The 19,641-nt window shown below is 39.2% G+C and overlaps 1 protein-coding gene across 4 annotated transcripts in view; it reads left to right on the forward strand.

Annotated features, from left to right (window-relative positions):
• The window catches only part of sned1 (sushi, nidogen and EGF-like domains 1), a 29,942-nt gene extending 10,301 nt beyond the window's left edge, over positions 1 to 19,641 (forward strand). Inside the window, exons 7-32 of one of the 4 annotated variants that reach the window (XM_029429733.1) lie at positions 901 to 1,014; positions 1,559 to 1,672; positions 2,991 to 3,035; positions 3,117 to 3,224; positions 4,625 to 4,717; positions 5,359 to 5,493; positions 5,842 to 5,961; positions 6,274 to 6,390; positions 7,397 to 7,540; positions 7,956 to 8,129; positions 8,549 to 8,662; positions 8,766 to 8,879; positions 9,304 to 9,417; positions 9,525 to 9,641; positions 9,759 to 10,046; positions 10,788 to 10,971; positions 11,236 to 11,348; positions 11,927 to 12,205; positions 12,446 to 12,566; positions 13,215 to 13,297; positions 14,123 to 14,221; positions 14,539 to 14,655; positions 18,046 to 18,133; positions 18,267 to 18,360; positions 18,776 to 18,803; positions 18,941 to 19,641. In XM_029429733.1, the coding sequence (XP_029285593.1) occupies positions 901 to 1,014; positions 1,559 to 1,672; positions 2,991 to 3,035; positions 3,117 to 3,224; positions 4,625 to 4,717; positions 5,359 to 5,493; positions 5,842 to 5,961; positions 6,274 to 6,390; positions 7,397 to 7,540; positions 7,956 to 8,129; positions 8,549 to 8,662; positions 8,766 to 8,879; positions 9,304 to 9,417; positions 9,525 to 9,641; positions 9,759 to 10,046; positions 10,788 to 10,971; positions 11,236 to 11,348; positions 11,927 to 12,205; positions 12,446 to 12,566; positions 13,215 to 13,297; positions 14,123 to 14,221; positions 14,539 to 14,655; positions 18,046 to 18,133; positions 18,267 to 18,360; positions 18,776 to 18,803; positions 18,941 to 18,984 (3,161 nt within the window). In that variant the 3' untranslated portion in view covers positions 18,985 to 19,641. The remainder of the gene's footprint in view (positions 1 to 900; positions 1,015 to 1,558; positions 1,673 to 2,990; positions 3,036 to 3,116; positions 3,225 to 4,624; positions 4,718 to 5,358; positions 5,494 to 5,841; positions 5,962 to 6,273; positions 6,391 to 7,396; positions 7,541 to 7,955; positions 8,130 to 8,548; positions 8,663 to 8,765; positions 8,880 to 9,303; positions 9,418 to 9,524; positions 9,642 to 9,758; positions 10,047 to 10,787; positions 10,972 to 11,235; positions 11,349 to 11,926; positions 12,206 to 12,445; positions 12,567 to 13,214; positions 13,298 to 14,122; positions 14,222 to 14,538; positions 14,656 to 18,045; positions 18,134 to 18,266; positions 18,361 to 18,775; positions 18,804 to 18,940) is intronic. The other 3 variants (XM_029429736.1, XM_029429737.1, XM_029429735.1) reach the window with 3 other exon arrangements.

A 19,641-nucleotide genomic window follows, 5' to 3' on the forward strand; every position in this document is an offset into this window, starting at 1 on the left:
TTTGGAGAAACGGACAGGAGTACCAGCACAGAAGTTAAGCAATGTACTGCTGTAGATGGGGGCAGCAGCAAAACTTATTTTAGACACTTAAAAAGAGGTCCACAAAAAAGGAAATCAGTTTAAGTGTACGTTACAATCAGAATATTTTCACCTCTTTACGTTGCACTCAGACAGCCCTTTTGCAACAGGAAACTGAAGCCGTTATTATCTACGCTCTCTTCAAAGCAAGCATCTCCTTTGATAAAGAGCCTGGTGGTAATGTAGAGCGGTGAAGATATTCTGAATATCGCGTACACTTAAACTAATGTTTTTTTTAAGTGGGCCTTTTTTAAGGTGGCTAAAATAAGTGTTGCTGCAGCAGTACATTGCTTATCTTCTGTGTCTGTTTCTCCAAACTGGGGCCATACCGACTACCATCTACTGTAGGTAATACACTGACTATGGAGAAGTACCTCATACAATCCCACTTCAAAAGATCCAAACTATCCCTAAGTAACAGCATGTATAAGAAACCCACTTTCAGTATATGTCATTTTACACAATAGTGAATTAATCCAAAACAAGTTGATCTGACATTTTTACAGCATTCCACACTTCTTCTTTTACTCTTTGCATGCACTGAATATGCTGGAAAAACTCTGATTAATTAAGCTATTTTGTGCCTCATTAAGCACCCCCCCCCCCCCCCCCCCCCCCAAGACAAATATCTTGGTGCAGCCTCTCTGGAGCTTCTTTGCTTATTCCCACAGTCCAGCCTGTGGAGATGTATCAAACCTCTTCTAATACCTTTCACAGCCAGCAGCACATACTTGCAGAGTGAGGGGAGCAGTGTGGCGGATATATTAATCAGCTGAGTAAATATTCCATGAGCGTGTCTCTCTGTCCTTATGTGTGTTACAGACATTGATGAGTGCAAAGACAGACCATGCCTCAACAACGCGTTATGTGTTCAGAGCGCTGGCAGTTTCACCTGTGTGTGTGAACCGGGTTACACTGGTGTCCTATGTGAGACAGGTGAGTGGGGTTTTTCACAGGAAATATTTTCTGCTGCTTTCTACATCAAACTGAGTCATTTTGGCAGATGTGTTAATCAAAAGAGTTCCCCGGTATACCTAGACAAATGGGTCCAAGGTAGGGTTATGGTTGTATTAATTTGCAAACAAGTCTTGGGTCACACAATGTAGCAATGAACCACAGTGAGAAAGTTGAGAAAGTTCACTGAAGTCAGGTTGGTCTCTGAAAAGACATTTACTAATCTGGCTCCTCTTATGAGTGATTTGTTGAAACTTGAACCCAATGGGGAATTGAATTATCAGGCCCTGCACAGTTCATGAATCCTTGTATCTACATGAGACGGGATTTACTCTTAATACCAGACACCTGGTCAATGAAACTCTATGCTTTCAGAAGGGAAGTTCAGTGGTTTCAATCCAGCACAATGTCTTAGACAACCACGTCTTGCTTTTCCATGTGAAAATTGAAAGATCTGAATATGAAACTGAATCGACAGTAGATAAACTTCTCTCGTCTGATTAACTGATTTGTATGCATCATCCAGACATGAACGAATGCGAGTCTCAGCCCTGTCTCAATGGAGGAGAGTGCGTTGATCAGGTGGCCAACTTCACCTGTATTTGTCCCGCTACCTTCACTGGAGCACTCTGCGAGACAGGTGACTTGAATTCAATATTAATTCTGTCGGAGAAGCATGTTTGGATGGTTTTGATGATGTTTTTTTAATAGGACATGTTGACATAGCCTGTATTTGTATTACATTATTGGTCAAGTTATTATGTTATTTGGTTTTATTACATTATCAATGAGGTTAAGTGCAAATGGTATTACATTTTCAGGAAATTATTTCATTTTTTGGGTGCTACATGTGTTGTCCTACTTTTGCCTTTCTCTTTGGCTTCCTGTAATATTGCGTTTTTCCAACTGGAACAAGCACAAAGGGAATCCTATCATACTTCTTTGAGAGCAAAAAATGTGTTTATGGCTTTGAACTTAGTTTAAGTGAGCTTGTTCTGTTGCTTCTCCAGTGTTCTGTTTGTTAAATTCTCCAACTAAGAATTTCAGCAGCATTGCCACTGCAAACATTTTTGTCATACTTTATTTGCTTTTACAAAAGAATTGTTCCTTTTATGGTATCTATCTGTAAAGAAAAACGTTTGACCCTGAATACTTCGTGGCTCACAGCTTTTATGAAAGCAGAAACTGTAGTATAGGTGTATCTGTTTCCCTGTGATTGAGGACTGTGGCATGTTCACATTTCTTCTGTCTGTTTATCCACCTGCCTAGCTGCGTATCAATCTACAAAGTATGTGTCGGTTTTGTTCCCCCCCCCCCCCCCGATATATTCAGATATTTTTATACATTAGCATAAATGTGTGACATAAAAAATGTTTTAATACAATCTCTTCAATTTGCTAAAATAATAAATGGTTGGTCAACTCGTGCTCTTTGGTGGAACATTATGTAATGGTGACATTGTTTCTAAATTTCAGAAAACATATGTTCAATTTTTCAATAAGCTAATGTTGACTAATAATCAGTCAGTATTGTCACATTAATATTACACATATACTGTATCACATCTTTCTCACTTACCTCTGGTTAGAGGTATCGAGCCATGCAGATAGTTTTGGGTTTATTTGCTCAGCTTTTGAAATATATGTCTGAGGAAATTTACTTCTTTTTTTAAGTGTTTAAAAAAACTAAAGGATGTATATGCAACAAGCACATCAAGCAACAAGTTTTTGACAATTTTATTCTAAATGTCATTTTTCAATGGTGTGACTAAATTCCATTCACCTCCATTGTATTGGTTCCGCCAGCATATATTTCGGAGTCAGGTATATCCAAACCTTGGCAAATAAATCCAAAACTATCTGCAGTGCTAAATATCACCAGAAGTAAGTGGGGAAATATGTTTTGTTGTTATTTGATGAACCAACCCTTTAAAGGACATTTTTATCTTCCTCTCTCAGAGTTGGTGCTTCAGGTCAATTCAACTGAGCCTGAAAACCAAACAGGTAAAAGCATGTACAGCTAAAGCTTAAGCCAATTTCACATGCAGTTTGATTCTTACGCCTGTCATGCTTTTCCATATGCAGCCTTGTGTGATGAGGACGATTGCAAGAAGAACCAGATTTGTGAATATACCAGCTCGGGAATCTACAACTGTACATGTGCTCCGGGCTTCTATGGTGACGAGTGTGAAGGTATTGTGCACTCACTGCAGGCAGCTGGGCAGGTAGCAGACCGGGGTATTTAAAGAGGAGCTGTGCTATCCCACAGGAATTTGGAGCTCTGCCCTGGAAGAGGCTGCTGTGATGATGGATTATTGTAATTATCAAAACTGACACGACCTCGCCCAGTTTACTACGGGAACCAGTCGCTTGATGTTGTGAATAATTGTTTTATAGCGCATTTTATTAGTTTACCAACAAGAGGAAGTGCTTTGTCTAGACTTAAAAAGGCCTCTTTATGAGTCAAAGCCGCTCTTTGGTATTCAGGTCATTTCTTCAGACAGAGCTGTTGAAATATGCATGCTTCCACACCGCTACTGGCTTCTCTGGAAGTTGGCCATTGCACCACACTATAGTTTCAAGCACAGCTGCTGCTTGCATAACCATAGGGCAATTTGAACACAAAATATGTAAAACGCTATCATCCGCAGCTAATGCTTCGTACCTTCCTTAAATAAATGCGTATTTGGTCATTTTATATTATGTTTAATGTCTGTTTCTCATTATATTTGTTTTAGGAAATAACTAGTTATTCATTTAAAGCTAATTCAGGCTCCCATTTGAGGTTAGTGTCACCCCTCTGATAGCAGTTGTTGCAAGAATAAAACATTTCTCCCACCAAAAGCTCTTTAATAGTATTTGAGCTATTGCAAATGCATGCTACTTCTCACCCTTGAGCTGAAATAACTATCAGTGCTTATATAGGCTCTCTTAAATCTCCCAAATACTTTCCTGCCTGGCTCACTTGGAAGGCACAGTGGAAAAAGGAGCACGATCCTCTAAGGAAGAGAAAGTAGTGGGACTCAGAAGTGCCTAATCAGGCTCTCAGATCAAAGGGCCCGGGCCGCACAGGTGGCCAATGAAAGTGGCTCTTGCAAATTAACAATCCATTAATTGCCCTCAGGGCCATACATTGTTGGTCACAAAATATGCTGCATATCATCAGAAAAATAATACCCTCCACCGAGCTCCCGGGACTTCAAAGGGGAGGCATTTAGCTGTGATACGGCCACGTCCTTTGATCCACTGCTGCAATTAGTAAGGAGAGGAAAACAAAAACATTCTAACAATTTGTACGGAGCGGATGTGCAGCGTGTTGACTGGTAATCTTCTGGTCCTGTGAACTTTGTTGGAAAAGATTAGAGAGAGAGAAATGACAGCAAATCAATGCATAGTTTACAGTATAGCAGATGAAAGACGCTTAACATATGGTACACATGTTGAACTTTATACCTTCTGCCTGTGTTTACAATATCCAATACTGAAGATTTAACATCATTTAAGTAGTTGCTTTCAAGTAGCTCAAGCAAACCTTCCAGCTTTGAGCCTCTCTCTCTTTCTCACACATACACTCTCTCTTCCTGTGTCTGCAGAGGAATGTCTTTGCCAGAATGGGGGTGTCTGTGTGGACATCAATGGGACTTGTGAATGTCCTTCAGGCTACACAGGACTCTACTGTCAGTTTGGTGAGTATGATACGTTGATCCTATCAGATGTCTCACATACGACGGCGTATTAGGGCCGTTGTAGGTAAAAAAGGAAAAAGGAATTACGTAGCCAGGGGAGGTGTGTAATATTCTGAGAAGAAACTCTGAATTTCCACGATTAAAGTCGTAAATTCACAAGGAAAACACTCTGATATTCTCTGGGATTGAAGTAGTAAATCTATGAGAAAAAACTCACAAATTCCTGAGATTTTCTATTCTTGAAGATTATAAAGTCATAAATTTGCTAGAAAAAAATCCAAAATTCTCTCAGAATAAAGTCACAAATTTACAAGAAAGAAACTTGGATAATCACATCACAGGCAAACGGCGATGTGATGTGATGAGGTTGATCCAACCCTGCAAATGGAGGCGATGTGGTTCAAATATGGTATAAAAAGTTATTTCTTGTATATTTTTGAGTTTATAATCTCATCTGAGTTTCTTCTCAGAAGATTACCCCCCTCCCCAGGCTCTGTAATTATAATTATTTTACCTACAATGGCCCTAATACGCCGTCCACAAGAGCTTTGCTAAATGTGAAACAAATGTGGGTCACTGCAAGATCATAATGTCTCAAATCAGAAATTGTGAACCTGTCATTCACAATGCCTTCCTCTCAGAAGTAACTCAGACGCCATGCAGTCACAGCAGGCCGTGTCCTGATGGAGGTCCTTGTTTGGAGTACGGAGGAGCCTACCTATGCACATGTCAGACTAGTGAAGCAGAGGGAGATCATAAGGACTTCTACCCCTATGGTAAGAGCCTCAGGCACCAACCCAACAACACGGCAGCTATGTGTCATTGCATGAGCAGCTGGTTTCTATAGCGACAAACACATTTTCAAACACTCTGGTCTTGACAAGTGTCACTTTCTATTTCAAAAGGAATTGTCACACTTGCAGTTTACGATGTGGAGAGAAAATTCAAAATGATTTATGCTGTTGCTGAGTGCTTTGAGAAGATTTTGTTTTTGATCCAATCTTAAAATGACAAATAATCTGTGTTTTTTCCAACCAAGCCCACATGCTTGAATACAATTTAAAGAGGTTTTAACATTTCCCAGTGCAATGGAACACAGTCAAGTCTCGTTGTGTGTTTTTCAGTACAGCCCCGATCGGTCTGCGACTCCTCTCCGTGTCTGAATGGGGGCTACTGCTACGAGCGGGATGGAGGCTACACCTGCGAATGCAAATACGGATACTGGGGGAAGCACTGTGAAAAAGGTAGCATAATTGATAAAAACCCTAGAAGAATAACTTGACATGAACATATGAAGTGCCTTTATCAAAACTTCTCTCAGACTTATGCGTTAAACCCAGCTTTAATACAGCAGGAAACATGTCATTACTTGTAATGCTGCTTGAAATATTACAATGCTGAAAGGCTTATGATAATTCTATTTATGACTGAGTTATGAGCCACTTTCCTGAATTATGACTTGAATTGCAATGTACTGGAACATTTTTATTCTGTGTGATTGAAAGCTCGAGTAGTCTTTCTGCTTCAAGGATTCCCTCCTCCCTGTCTCTTTCCAGTTAGACTCAATACCTGTGCTTCTGGTCCCTGCCGCAACGGAGGCTCCTGTAAGGAAGAAGCAGGGAGCTACAGATGTGTGTGTCCTTACAGATTCACTGGAAAACACTGTGAAGTGGGTGAGTGCCACCCTCAAGTAAAATTCACTTTAACAGAACTTTTTTCTTAAGTATTTGAAATGCACGGTAAGCAATCTAATTAAGACAGATCTACACACAAATGACAGACCTGGGAGTGGTTTTACACTTCCATTTTAATTATGTTATCTGTGGAACATCACCAAAACTACACAGTTTATAACTTTTATTACATGTCGCTTAGATTACAGCAACTCTCTTTTTGATCACACTGCTCGCGACCAGTGGAGGAAAGTAACATTTACTGAAGTTCTATACTAAAGTACAATTTTGAGCTACTCGAGTATTTCCATTTTATGCTACTTTATACTTCTACTCCACTGCAATTTAAAATGTACTACATTTATTTGACAACATTAGTTACTAGTTCCTTTTCAGCTTCATATTATTAATACAAAATATAAATCCAAAAATGAATTATGATGTACTATAATGGATTAAGATACCTGCAGTATAAAAGGTAATTAAAGTAAGTAGCACCTTCCTCTTTCATTTTATGGAGCAACAACAACTCTGTGATCTTCCGTTGCCTTCCTTTCAGACATTCTTTTAGAAGTAGCTGCGTTTAATGGCCCTAAATTATGGAATACCCTCCTCATGGATCCTAGACCAGCGGCGTCTCTCTGTGGTTTAAAAAGAAAAGAAATTAAAGACCTATCTATTTAATGTGGCTTTTGTTGTTTGTTTGTTTTTTTTGTTTTTTAGCATTTTCGCCTCTACTTGACATAGCACAGTGTAGAAAGGGGAGAAAGAGCTGTATGACATGCAACAAAGGTTCCACGGCTGGAATCGAACGCGAGGCGCTGCAGTTGCTTTTATTGATTTATTGTATCGTTATCAAACATTTGTCTTTTATTTGTATTTTTGTTTCTGACATTGTTTGTCGTCATGTCTTGTAAAGCACATTGGTATAGAATCTTTGCGCGAAATGTGCTATACCAATTTTGATTATTAACAATAATAATTCTCAGTGTATGTTTACTTGCAGGGAAGCCAGACCCCTGTGCCTCCAGCCCCTGTCTGAATGGAGGGACATGCTTCCACTACATAGGAAAGTACAAATGTGAATGCACTGAGGCCTTTGGCGGCAGGCACTGTGAAATAAGCAGGAGCTCGGTACAAACCCCCGCAGGTAAGCAGACCTGTGTCATCACACAATAATGTCCAAAACTCACTCCGATGCTGAAGTCTGCACATTGGCTTCAGTAGATTGGCACAGACAGGGGATATCCTGAGCTGTTAAGTGTACAGATACTGGCCTTCCTTCTGAGGATAATTTAAGCAGTGTTGCTGCACTAGAGGCCCCACAACTACAGATATAGAACAGCTACATAATCTATATAAAGTGCGACCTGGTGATTCATGTCTACGCGCTCTAACAGCATGCTGGAGATAATTTTAGGAGGACAGAAACAGAGAGCCTGGATGGAAAACACCTCTGTTGCTGTTAGTCTGTACTGGGTGAGCTCCTTTAAGCCCCAGAGTGTGTGAGCTTGTGTCACTATGCAGCCATGCGGACATTATCAACATGTTTGTATTCATTTCAGAGCTTGGCTGTGGGCTGCCTCCACAAGTGAAGCACGCAGAGGTTCATTTCTCCTCAACAACACCAGGCTCTATGGCTGTGTATATATGCCACTCAGGCTTCACGTCTGTGCCCAGAGCCACCCAGAGCATCTGTGGTATTCAGGGAGACTGGAGCCAGCCACCCATTTGTGAAGGTCTGTAACACACACCAGCACATGGACACACACTCTGAACAAAAAGCATCTTTAAATGATCCCTGACAAGTCCTAATAAATAGGATTCCAGTTATTAATTTATTTTCCAAATCTCAGGCTGTACCAATTGTCAAGTTTCTATTGAGGTTTTTGAATGAGGCTTCGATTAGACAATTGTATTTATATATTGTACGTATACAGTATAATACTAATAATATTAGTGTAGCCTAAACTTAATCTGCAATTGTGCAGAAATACCAGGTTTAAACAGAAGGAATAGAAATGCAAAAACAAAGAAGGAAATGTGAATGTCAACATTGTGAATGAAGCTTGAAAGTTTCAAACTATTTGGTGCAGCCCTATCTAAATCTTTTAGGTTTAAGTTGCTTTTGATTTATACTGATTTCCCATCATTACAGAGATCAATGAATGCCTATCACAGCCTTGTCTTAATGGCGGTGCATGTCGAAACCACGTCGGATCCTACCAGTGTGAGTGCGATGATGGCTTCAGTGGAAACCGCTGTCAGACAGGTAAAGCCTGATCAAAGTCTTCTAATATTGAATGCAGGAATTCAATGCACCTGCACACATATGTAGTTCCTGTGTCTCTTGTGTGTGTTTCTTCTCCCTTAAGACATAAACGAATGCCTGTCGGAACCCTGCAAGCACGGGGGGACATGTGAAGACCAGCCTGGCTCCTACCTGTGTCATTGTTCTCAAGGCTTTAAAGGCCAGAACTGTGAAATAGGTAAAGTGTTCATTCAACCTGTTACTATGGATGGATTACAATAGACCTATTGGGCACAAGCCCAGGGGCCCAAAGTGTCAGGAGCACCCACTGGCCTTCACCTACAAAATAAACAACGAAAATAAACGAAAAAACAACCACAAAGAGGCAGAACAACCACAGACATTACAAAAAAATTTTTCAAAGAGACACAAAATGATCACAAAGACATACAAAACCACAGAGTAATTAGTAACGACTACAAAGAGACACAAGAGAGTGTGTGTCTTGCTCCTTTGAAGGAGAGGTGGTGGGGCCTTTTGCCTGTCTGTGCCCCGGGGCCCATTGTCTCATTATCCGCCCATGACTGTTACATTACCTTTTAAGCGTGTACATTTTAACATACAGACAGCAATAAAATTCTAGCGTAAACATCTGTGTGCAGAGCAGGACGGGTGTGAGTCCAACCCCTGTCTAAATGGAGGCGTGTGTCGGGGTTATAGACGGAATTATTTGTGCGTGTGCAAAGACGGCTTCTTTGGGGACCAGTGCCAGATGTGTAAGTGGCTTTGCACTGCCTCTTTTATTGATGTTAAAAGCTCATTCACACAACCTGCACTCAGTCATGCCGTATTGTACTAACTGCTTGTCTTTGCCACCCCCAAGTGGAGAACCCCTGTGTACTGCAACCTTGTGGAAACCGTGGCCTCTGCAGGAGTGACAAGAGAGGGAACTACATCTGTGTTTGCAGAGTTGGACACACAGGAAAAGACTGTGAGAAAGGTCAGTAAGAGTCACACCAAGTACTCAAGTGCATCAGAACCCAGCTCAATCAGCTTGTCATTACTCTGTAATTATTTAATGTATGAATTTGACATGTAAGGTTGCCACTGTTCCCAGACCTGTTGCCTCCCTCTGGTCTCCATGTGCTGCGTGTGGAAGAAAACGAAGTGGAGCTGCGCTGGGATGAGCCGGAGCCCTCGCAAAGCCTGATCAGCGGGTTTGTTGTCACTTATGGTCCCTTGGGCTGGAACAATCCCAAAACAGACATGCTGGAAAGACAGCAGTCCACCCACATCATGCGAGACTTGGTGCCCGGCCTGCTGTACAACATCTCCACCTTCTCCATCAAACGTAACACCAACAACAACGACAACAGCCGGCCTGCCACCGCTCTAATACGCACCAGTGAGCACACTCTTTTAATAATGCAGTAGTAAGAGAAGGCTTCTGTAAAGTGTTTCTCTTTATGTATTCACATAAGTAAGAAGGGAACCCCTGAGAAGATCTATTATCTATTTATGACTTTATAAGAACAGGTGAAAAAAATGTTTTTTCCAGGTTCATTTTTGTCATTATCAAGTGGTTGTTACAATAATCATTTTGTCCACAAGAGGCTGAGGTGCCCGCCCCCCCCCCCTTTGTTATTATGATATAGGATATAAGATTATTTCTGATTGCATCACAGTTATTTCATTTAAATGAATCATTCTTTCTCTTGATACACACATAACTTCATCACATAACTTGTTAACACATATATGTACCTTATGTTTAGAGTGCATGGAGAAATTAAAGCTAACATGGAAAATAACATGAATCCTTTTAGTCCTATTTAGAACAATAGTGGTTATATGCGAGTATATGTTAAGTAGAAACATGTTCACCTGTTCTTAAGTCATAAACACAGGAGAGCAAATTATCTTGATCAGATTTAGGATCACCAGAATTAATATTTTTCTCATTTGACTCTCATGGCTTCCGTAAGTTTGATTGCATGTGTGCATGCTTGCAGGACTCTGCATGTGTTAAGTGTGTGTGTGTGTGTGTGTGTGTGTGTGTGTGTGTGTGTGTGTGTGTGTGTGTGTGTGTGTGTGTGTGTGTGTGTGTGTGTGTGTGTGTGTGTGTGTGTGTGTGTTTCTGTGCTAGGACCTCGGCGGGTGGAGCAGCTGCAGGTGGTCAACGTGTCCTCCTCTCAGGTTTGGCTGAGCTGGCTGGTCCAGGCAGATAGTCATGCAGCAGTCAGCAGGGTGCTCGTGTCTCTGTTGCCTTCAGATGGCAGTGAGGCTCGCACCACCGTGCTCAACACGAGCACCACTGAGCAGACCTTCAGGTCAGGTTCTGCGCTGTGCTAAAACACTGATAACCCAGAAATTCTATTTATTGTACAGACCTGCAGCATCCTATGTGTCCACTAAATGGTGCTGTTGAAGTGCTGCACTTTAAATGCATTTGTGTAATAAACGTTTCAACCACAAGAGGGAATTGTTTCATTACTGTTTGTGAGGCTCCTCACAGTATTATGAGGGCGATGAGGTCAGGTATCCTGCTTTGTTTGCAAGAGTGAAATTTTTGTGTGTCTCTTTCTGTTTCCCAGTTCATTACTCCCGGCTCAGATGTACACAGTGGATGTTTTAACTCAAAGTGGAATCAGACCAGACGAATTTCCTTCCACCAGCCACTCGGCTGGACCGCTGCAATTTTGGACAAGTAGGTTCCATATCATCATTCACAAGTTATTAGAATAATACAAATTGTGTGACTACTAGTCAAAAAAATGTTTCTTTAACCTACACGTCATGTTTTTTCTTTGACCTCATATCTATAAAAATACAAACATTTAGAAACATCATAAACAGTCAGTAAATGCTAAATGCTAACGCATTTAAAGGTATTTGTATGTATATTTGTATGCTTTCCTTTTGTTTTCTCTTTCGTCTGTACTGCATGTAATGTAAGTAGTTGCTTGTGGACGCGGCACCTTTTGTGTCTATGACACATAAAAATATTCATTTTAAATTTTTGAAGGGATTGTTCAGATTTTTAGCTGGTAAATTGGCTCAATCACTCAATCCTGTGATAAGGTATTTAGTGAACTGGCAGTTAGAGCGTCAGCAGCATACAAGTCCAGCGATCAAATCATTTTAGAACTAAGCGCAACAGTATAAAGTCGTGAATCAATGCAACAACTAAAAAACTGTTACTTTAGTCAACTAAACAAAGCAATAATAATACTTTTCGTGCTATCCATGAAACAATGTGACCATCTACATGTGTTTCTCCCTCAGGGCCTCTTCCCCCACAGAACCTCTCCCTGTCACATGTGACCACTAACTCAGCACTGATCACCTGGAGCCGCCACCCGAGAAACGTCCCAGATGGCTTTGTGGTCAACGTGACCCGAGGGTTGAACACCAGGAGTCGCTTCCTGCCCAATGGGAAATTAGGATCATATACCCTGCGTGAACTGACGCCAGGGCAGCAATACTATGTGGCTCTCACATCCGTGAAAAGCACAGGGCAGGAACAGATCCACAGCATACCTCAACACCTAGCCTTTACTACCTGTGAGTGAAAGAATGTTTATAACCCTTTCATTTACATAAACACATGCCATTAGGTGGATGCAAAGAACATTGCAGTATCATGAACGTACGGAAGCCCTGACCTGGCAAGTTTAGGCAGTGTGTTTGAGACACAACACAAACTATTTACTCAATTTTACAATTTGGCTTCACTGAATCTATCAAATGTTATATGATTACAAGTAATTGCATTTTAAAACCATTTCTGTATCTTTCACTTAGTGCCAATGGGGGCAAGATCAGGGAGAAGAGAGAGGCCAGCCGGGACTGGGCAGGTCAGACGTACACAGTCTCAGGACCTCGGAGGCACAACAGAAACAGACAACTCAGAGGAGTTGCCCAGGTACACTAGAACTACATTACAATGTGTTGGTCAAATATCAAGGTCACTGTAACCTGACAAAACACGTTTTTGGCCATATCTCAAGAATCCACACGCTAATTATGACAATTTCACACAAATGTCTAAGAGGATAAAATGATAAAGTGATGAAATTTTGAACAGACATGGACATGAACTGCAATTTGACAGGTTTGCCGGGGGCATTCAAACGCAAGTTTGTTGTTGTTAATTGTTGTATTTTTTTTACTGTTATTTTGTCCTTTTTTCATGAGTTTTTACTTTTGAATACATTTATTTTAATTCTTTATATCACTATTGCTATCTCTCTTTTATTTAATTTTTTATTTCTATTTTTAAAATCTTTTTTTATCATCTATTTATTTATATTTGTATTTTTGTTATTTATTATTATTATTGTTTGTTTTTTACTAAGTCATTTTTTCTTAATATTTATTATCACTATTAATATCTCTCTGCATAGAGGTATTCACCTGGAAATGAACATTGAAACTTAAAAACTGAAGTGCTGATCCTGTACGCCCTGAACATTTCAATAAACAAACAAAAAACATATACATACATTGTTAAGACTTTGCTTCCAGCTGATAAATCAAATGTTGATGGTGAACGTTGTTTTCTATGTTGCAGATACACAGAACTCATTGACAGAAGGGGAAAGATAACAGCCAAGTTCACTCACTTGCCTCGGAAAGCTGTTCGTCATCGTACTAGTAAGTACGAGTAGGAGTAACCATGTGATAAACCTGTAGTGGAGCGTTACTATTATATTACTGAAACACTAAATGTGTTTTATACAGTATTTCCCACAAAAAGTAATGCTGTCATGTTGACATAACCACCCAATAAAGTAATTCACTCTGCTTCTAAAGCCTGACATTATTGCATTCTTTGACATATTTTAAACTAACATGCCACACCATCATATTGAAACAGTTCTGCTTTGCTCAGGATGTCCAAACCATGAATGAGTATCTTATTTGCTTATCTTGATGCAGATGGAATAACTTAGGCCCTAGTCCTATAGCCATATGGCCCTTACCATGGTCTGTATGGATGACAAATAGGAGGTTCTCTAATGTAAACTGGACTCTGCTATCACACAAACAGACCCACGTTATCTGACACATGTTGTCAGCTTTTTCTATCACCTTTAGAAGTCAGAAAACAAGAACTTTCAGGAATAAAGGTTTCTATAGTTCTCATATGATCATTTTTTATTTAGCGTATTTTCACTTGCATCCCAGTGCAGAGGTTTATAGCCTATAGCCCAAACAGAAAAACGGTTTTACAGATGTTATGTTGTGCTCTAGAGAATAAGCTTCCTTTCGAGGATAGTTCTGCCCTTTTTAATGATGTTACATACATGATGTCATAATACGATTTCAACCATTTTGTCAAATCAGTAATGTTGTGTTTCATTGTTCCAGGCCTGTACCCAAAACCTTTGAAGTTTCTTAGTACGACGTCTAAAATTTTGCAGTCGTTAATTTTGTGTTTTTACGCTGATTCATGACAGGAAATGTTTTGCCTTGCAGAACCTGACCTACCAATCAAATTAGAGAAGATGGAAGAAACCACAAACAAAATCAGCCTTGCACTAGAGATTCAAGAAGAAGGTTTAAGAACGAAGCCTGGTAGGTGTTTTGGTGGCACATCTGCCCTTGTAATTGCTTCCAGCTGATGTGGTTAACATACATGACATGAATGTCCTGTTGGAAAAAGACTACTTACTAGTCTTTTGACGTTGAATTTATTATTGTGTGTTTGCTGTGATTAAAATATCAATGAGGATGGTAACCTTGAAAGACCGGATGTTACATTCAGGAAACCAGACCAAACCAAAAGGGGGTTGTAGTGTAACAGTTGTAGATCATGTGGAGTAGTGGGCCTGAAACTTGAGACCCATACTCATTCTGTACTGTGGATGTTGATGGCAGCTGTTGTCTTTTAGAGTTGCCACAGGACTGCCGCAGTCTGCCCTGCCAGAACGGGGGAACATGTGTGAACGGAGGCGACTCCTTCATCTGCGACTGCACGGTGGGGTTCAAGGGCAGGCAGTGTGAACTGTGTAAGTATGTGCTTCGTCTCCACACAAACACGCGGGGTGGGGCCTGTGAAAGTAGGCTGCTTTTTGGCAAATATACTGGATAGTCATTCATTATCTTGAGAAACTGGGTCATGATTTCTGAAAAGAGACATTGCTGTTCAGTTTTTCAAATGAATTATTTTGGTGCCATCTAGTTCCATTATATTCGACATCTCTACGGCCGTTATCTCCAACACTTTGCACCTCACACCAAAACAATCTAGATTGATAAATAGCACTGCAGATAAGAGCAAAAATATGTAAGTATATTTGATTTGGGGCGTACTATACCTTTAACAAGCATAAAGGTTTACATTTGTGCTAGCAGTTCTGTGAGTCTGTGCTAACATGCTCTCAATGGTAAATGGACTGCATTTATTTAGCGCTTTTCTAGCATTAGCGACCACACAAAGCTCTTTACAACACAAGCCAGCATTCACCCAGTCACACACACATTGGCACACTGGGGGCAGAGGCTACCATACAAGGTGCCACCTGCTCATCAGGAGCGATAAACATTCACACACACACACACAGACACACACACACACACACACACACACACACACACACACACACACACACACACACACACACACACACATCGATGGCCATCAGTAGACTGCAGGAGCCAGGAGTTGAACCACCGGCCCTCTGATGAGTGGACGACTGCTCCACAAAACGCAACAGCCACCCAACATGCTAACATGCCGACTTTCCTTGTTCACATCTTAGTATAGCATGTTAGCATGTGTGGAGTTGGCATGTTCTTACTGTGTTTGTGAAGCTTTGGAACCTGGAAAGTCTTTATAAATGCTTGCTAGGATCGACCCCTGTCAAGTCCCCTGTCACCCTGAACAGGATAAACAATTTAGAAAATAGATGGATAATATAATACTATTCAAATTAAAACAATACAACCTCTTTTTTCTTTAAATGATTGACAGAATATATGTCCACTCAAACAGGTGTATACCTGCCTCTATAGCTGTCTGTATGTCAGACGTGCAGCATTTACACTCCTGTCTTTGTGTTCCCAAGGGTTCTGTTTTCTCTCAATGTAACTGTAGCATATCAAGGTGTGAATGTACAGTACAACCTAGGTTAGATTTGCACGTTATGATGTAAACATAGAGCTCAGAGCTATGTATAGACCTCTGGTTCCTTAAAAGCAGGAAACACGCTGCACTGACAGTTGACCCCACTCTGATTTATAAATGGCTTGGTTAACTTAGCTTCAGGGCATGAATGTACAACATGAATACAGAGGCAACAGAAGCACAAAGTGCCATACTATTTGCACCACTTTCCTTTCTTTTTTCAGGGAGACAGCGTTACATTTATAACTTATTCTGAATGTTCTGTGGGCTGTACGAGGCAGCAGTATATTATTTATGAACAATATCCCTCTTTATTCGTCTTTCCTGTGTCTCTTAGGTTAATCTTCAGCCCAATGTTTAAGGGCTTTAAAATGAACATAAGAGTAGTCTGCACCTGTGACAGGCTTCTTTAGATTAATAACCAAAAGTAATAACACAACATTATTATTAATTCTGTCCCTTTTTCATAAAAGAAACCTTTTTTTCTCTAAAATAAATCACAACCCTCAACAGTTCAAATTCCCAAATCTTTCGATGACTGGAGTCTCTACACTCTAATTAATGTTTAAGATATACCGTACAGTTATGACTTTAGCGGCCAGCTTGTATTAAATGTTTCTACGACTGTAAACCTGCCAGCTGCCTCGAGGTAAAGTCTTTTTAACATTACTAATACAATAATACTTTATGGATGACAGCCAATTGGAAAGCATTAGTTGCAGTGTCCATTGCATATTGAAATTAATGATCATGGAAACATATTTGCATTTATCAAAGTAGCGGATTATATGATACCAATATCAATGCATAGATGCAATTCTTTTTTTTAATCAATATTTTTAATGGGAATTTAAAAATACAGCAGTACACAATTACAAGTCTTTTCCTTTTTTTGTTGTGAATTTATTTCCCCAACGGCCTCAAAGAGTTAACCGACAACAAGAAAACTTTGTCTCTGTATAGAAAACAGCTTTGCTACTACGCAGGAATATTTAAATTATATAAACATACAAATAATTATGATTAACTACATAAAAAGTGAGAAATTAAATTAAGAAAAATAGGAATACTACATTTAATTAAGAAATGTAAAATATATATGTATGGGGGGATTAGTCATGTGGCAAAGTGTGTAAGGAGTTAAAGTAATCAATAAAAGAACGTTTAGCAGAGCTGCCCTAAGATCCTTATCTTTTCTAACTTAAGAAAAGACGTAACATTTCTAAGCCAAATGGAAATAGATGGCGCGCATAGATACAATTCTAACTTAGGAGAAGGAATAACATGTAATTTCCTACTCGAGAGGAATGTATTTATAGAGATAATTATTCAGACCATTGGTGTCTCCTCCTTTATGAAAAGCAATAAGCTGCTTGAATCATATTTTCCTCATTTTAAAAGCCAACAGCTCACAACCTGCTAGAACAACATGCTTACCATATATATATATATATATATATATATATATATATATATATATATATATATATATATATATATACATGTGTGTGTATATATATACATGTATATATATATATATATATATATACATGTGTGTGTATATATATATATATATACATGTGTGTGTGTGTGTATATATGTATATATACATGTGTATATATATATATGTGTGTATATATGTATATATATGTGTATGTATATATGTATATGTATGTGTATATATATATATATATATATATATATACACATATATGTATGTGTATATATATATATATATATATATATATATACACATATATATGTATGTGTATATATATGTATATATATATATATATATATGTGTGTGTGTGTGTATATATATATATATATATATATATATATATATATATATATATATATATGCATATACATATGTATGTATATATATATATATGCATATAATTCATAGTAGACAAAGTAATTATGATGACACAATTTGACATCCAATCAGTCGTCTTGGTAGCATTAAATTGTTAGCTTACCAAAGCGTCTTCAAACTGATAATTAGATGTTGATGAAACCGTGTGTGAGGACACACTGGTGTGTGAGGAGACACTGGACACACCCTCTCGCCCCTCTTGAGTAATTTTCTCTACCTAAACATCCATCCAGCGTCAGAGTGTTTAAACATTCCTTTCCTAAAACCATCCATCAGCCAGAGAGAAGGGCCTAGCTCCATAACATATGACTCCTAAACCATCCAGCAGACTTTTTCCACGCTGGCAATACTTCAAACATTCATACTTCATGTTGTGTGACCCGCTGTTTGCAGTGTGCCAGAGAGTGCCGCACCCCTGTACCCGTCTCTACTCTGAAACCAAGAGTGTGCCTGTGTGGGAGGATGGAGTGTGCCACTACCTGTAAGTCAGAGCAGCCCTTCTATAATGACACTCATCATACTCATCATATGTGACGTTTAAACATTTAACTTGCAAAGCTGAAGAAAAGCAGAGATTAATTGTAACTAATGAATCCATGTGTTATTCTTCGCAGGTACAAAAGGACTTATAAAGTACAGCAGGATGTTTGTTATCGAGAGATTTGTGAAGCGACGCCTCCAAAAAAAAGTCAGAGTGAGTTTAAAAAGGTTGGCTGAACAGTGTTGAAGTTAGGGCTGCACAATATATTGTTTTTTGTATTGTCATCGCAATGTCAACTTGCGTTATAAACACCGCAAAATCTTTTGATATTGCACCTTGAGGATTTCTTTATTTAAATGAAAGAGAGTATCGGTAGAAAACGGCACTTTAAAATGTTGCTGTCCTTCTGTTTTTTATTGGTGCTTTTCATGTTCAGTTCAATGTTCAATATCAGAATGTTGGAAATAACTTCCTGAAAGCAGCACACAGGCAGAACTGAGTACACTTAAATATCAGTTTATTTCTCGCAAGTAATACCGTTATCGCATATTTTCCTTGTGTCGTGCAGCCATAGTTAAAAGTTGTTTTTCGCAAATAAACCAATGCAATCCTTTTCACATGCTGATATTAACTTTCTTACAGTCAGAAGAACAAACAGACAACAATAAAGGTTTGTTTTCTTTAATACAATCAACATAATGATATTTGTTGTGGTAAAATGTTCTCTCCAATCACGTATGTGCAATGCTGCTGGAGAAGATCTTCAACAATTATCCTAAAAAGGATCTTTTCTTCTTTTATTTCTAGAGCTCTTGGATACGGGTGAAAGGACTGTCATCACTGTCATGTGAAAAACCTAACTTCAATTTTGGTGTTTATAATCTACTTGAAGTAGCTGATTACGTAAATGTTTTTGTGCTGAGAAACCCTGTCAGAACCCACTGTAACATTTTAGAAACAGCGTCATTCATCTGTGTGTGTTTGTTCATTCCTGAGAGCTGTGTTTGTAGCTCCGTGCTTCATGAGAGGACTTCAGTCAATCAAATGAAAAATGACCCAAATCAATGATCATTTGTGACGTTTGATGACTGACTTCTTCATAAAAACACACACACATGCACATCTTTATGGTAAGCAGTCCTCTGTTCTGCACCGGAGACCTTATATACCTCATTTCCATGTCTATGCTGACACATTAGGAGAGGTTTTTTATCATTTGTGATTCAGCTGCAGGTTTTTTCCCTCAGGGAAATAACTGTAGAGTGTTCCGAGTCTCATTTTTTCTTTAAGCCCGCCCCCTCCTGATCTCCTTATAAAGACGATGAGAAATGTTTGATTTCTCCACACTCCATAACTTCATGTCTTCCTCTCACAATGGCGCACAGTGTTTTCTGTGTATAAATCTCTTTCTCTGTGTCTGGGCAAGCATCACTGCTCGCTATTCTGTAAATAGTGTTTATAGGCCATTTTGTAGGTGAATATTTTAATAATAAAAATGTTAAAATGTT

Source organism: Cottoperca gobio, chromosome 4 (genome assembly GCF_900634415.1).
Source record: "Cottoperca gobio chromosome 4, fCotGob3.1, whole genome shotgun sequence".
In the NCBI taxonomy this organism is placed as follows: domain Eukaryota; kingdom Metazoa; phylum Chordata; class Actinopteri; order Perciformes; family Bovichtidae; genus Cottoperca; species Cottoperca gobio.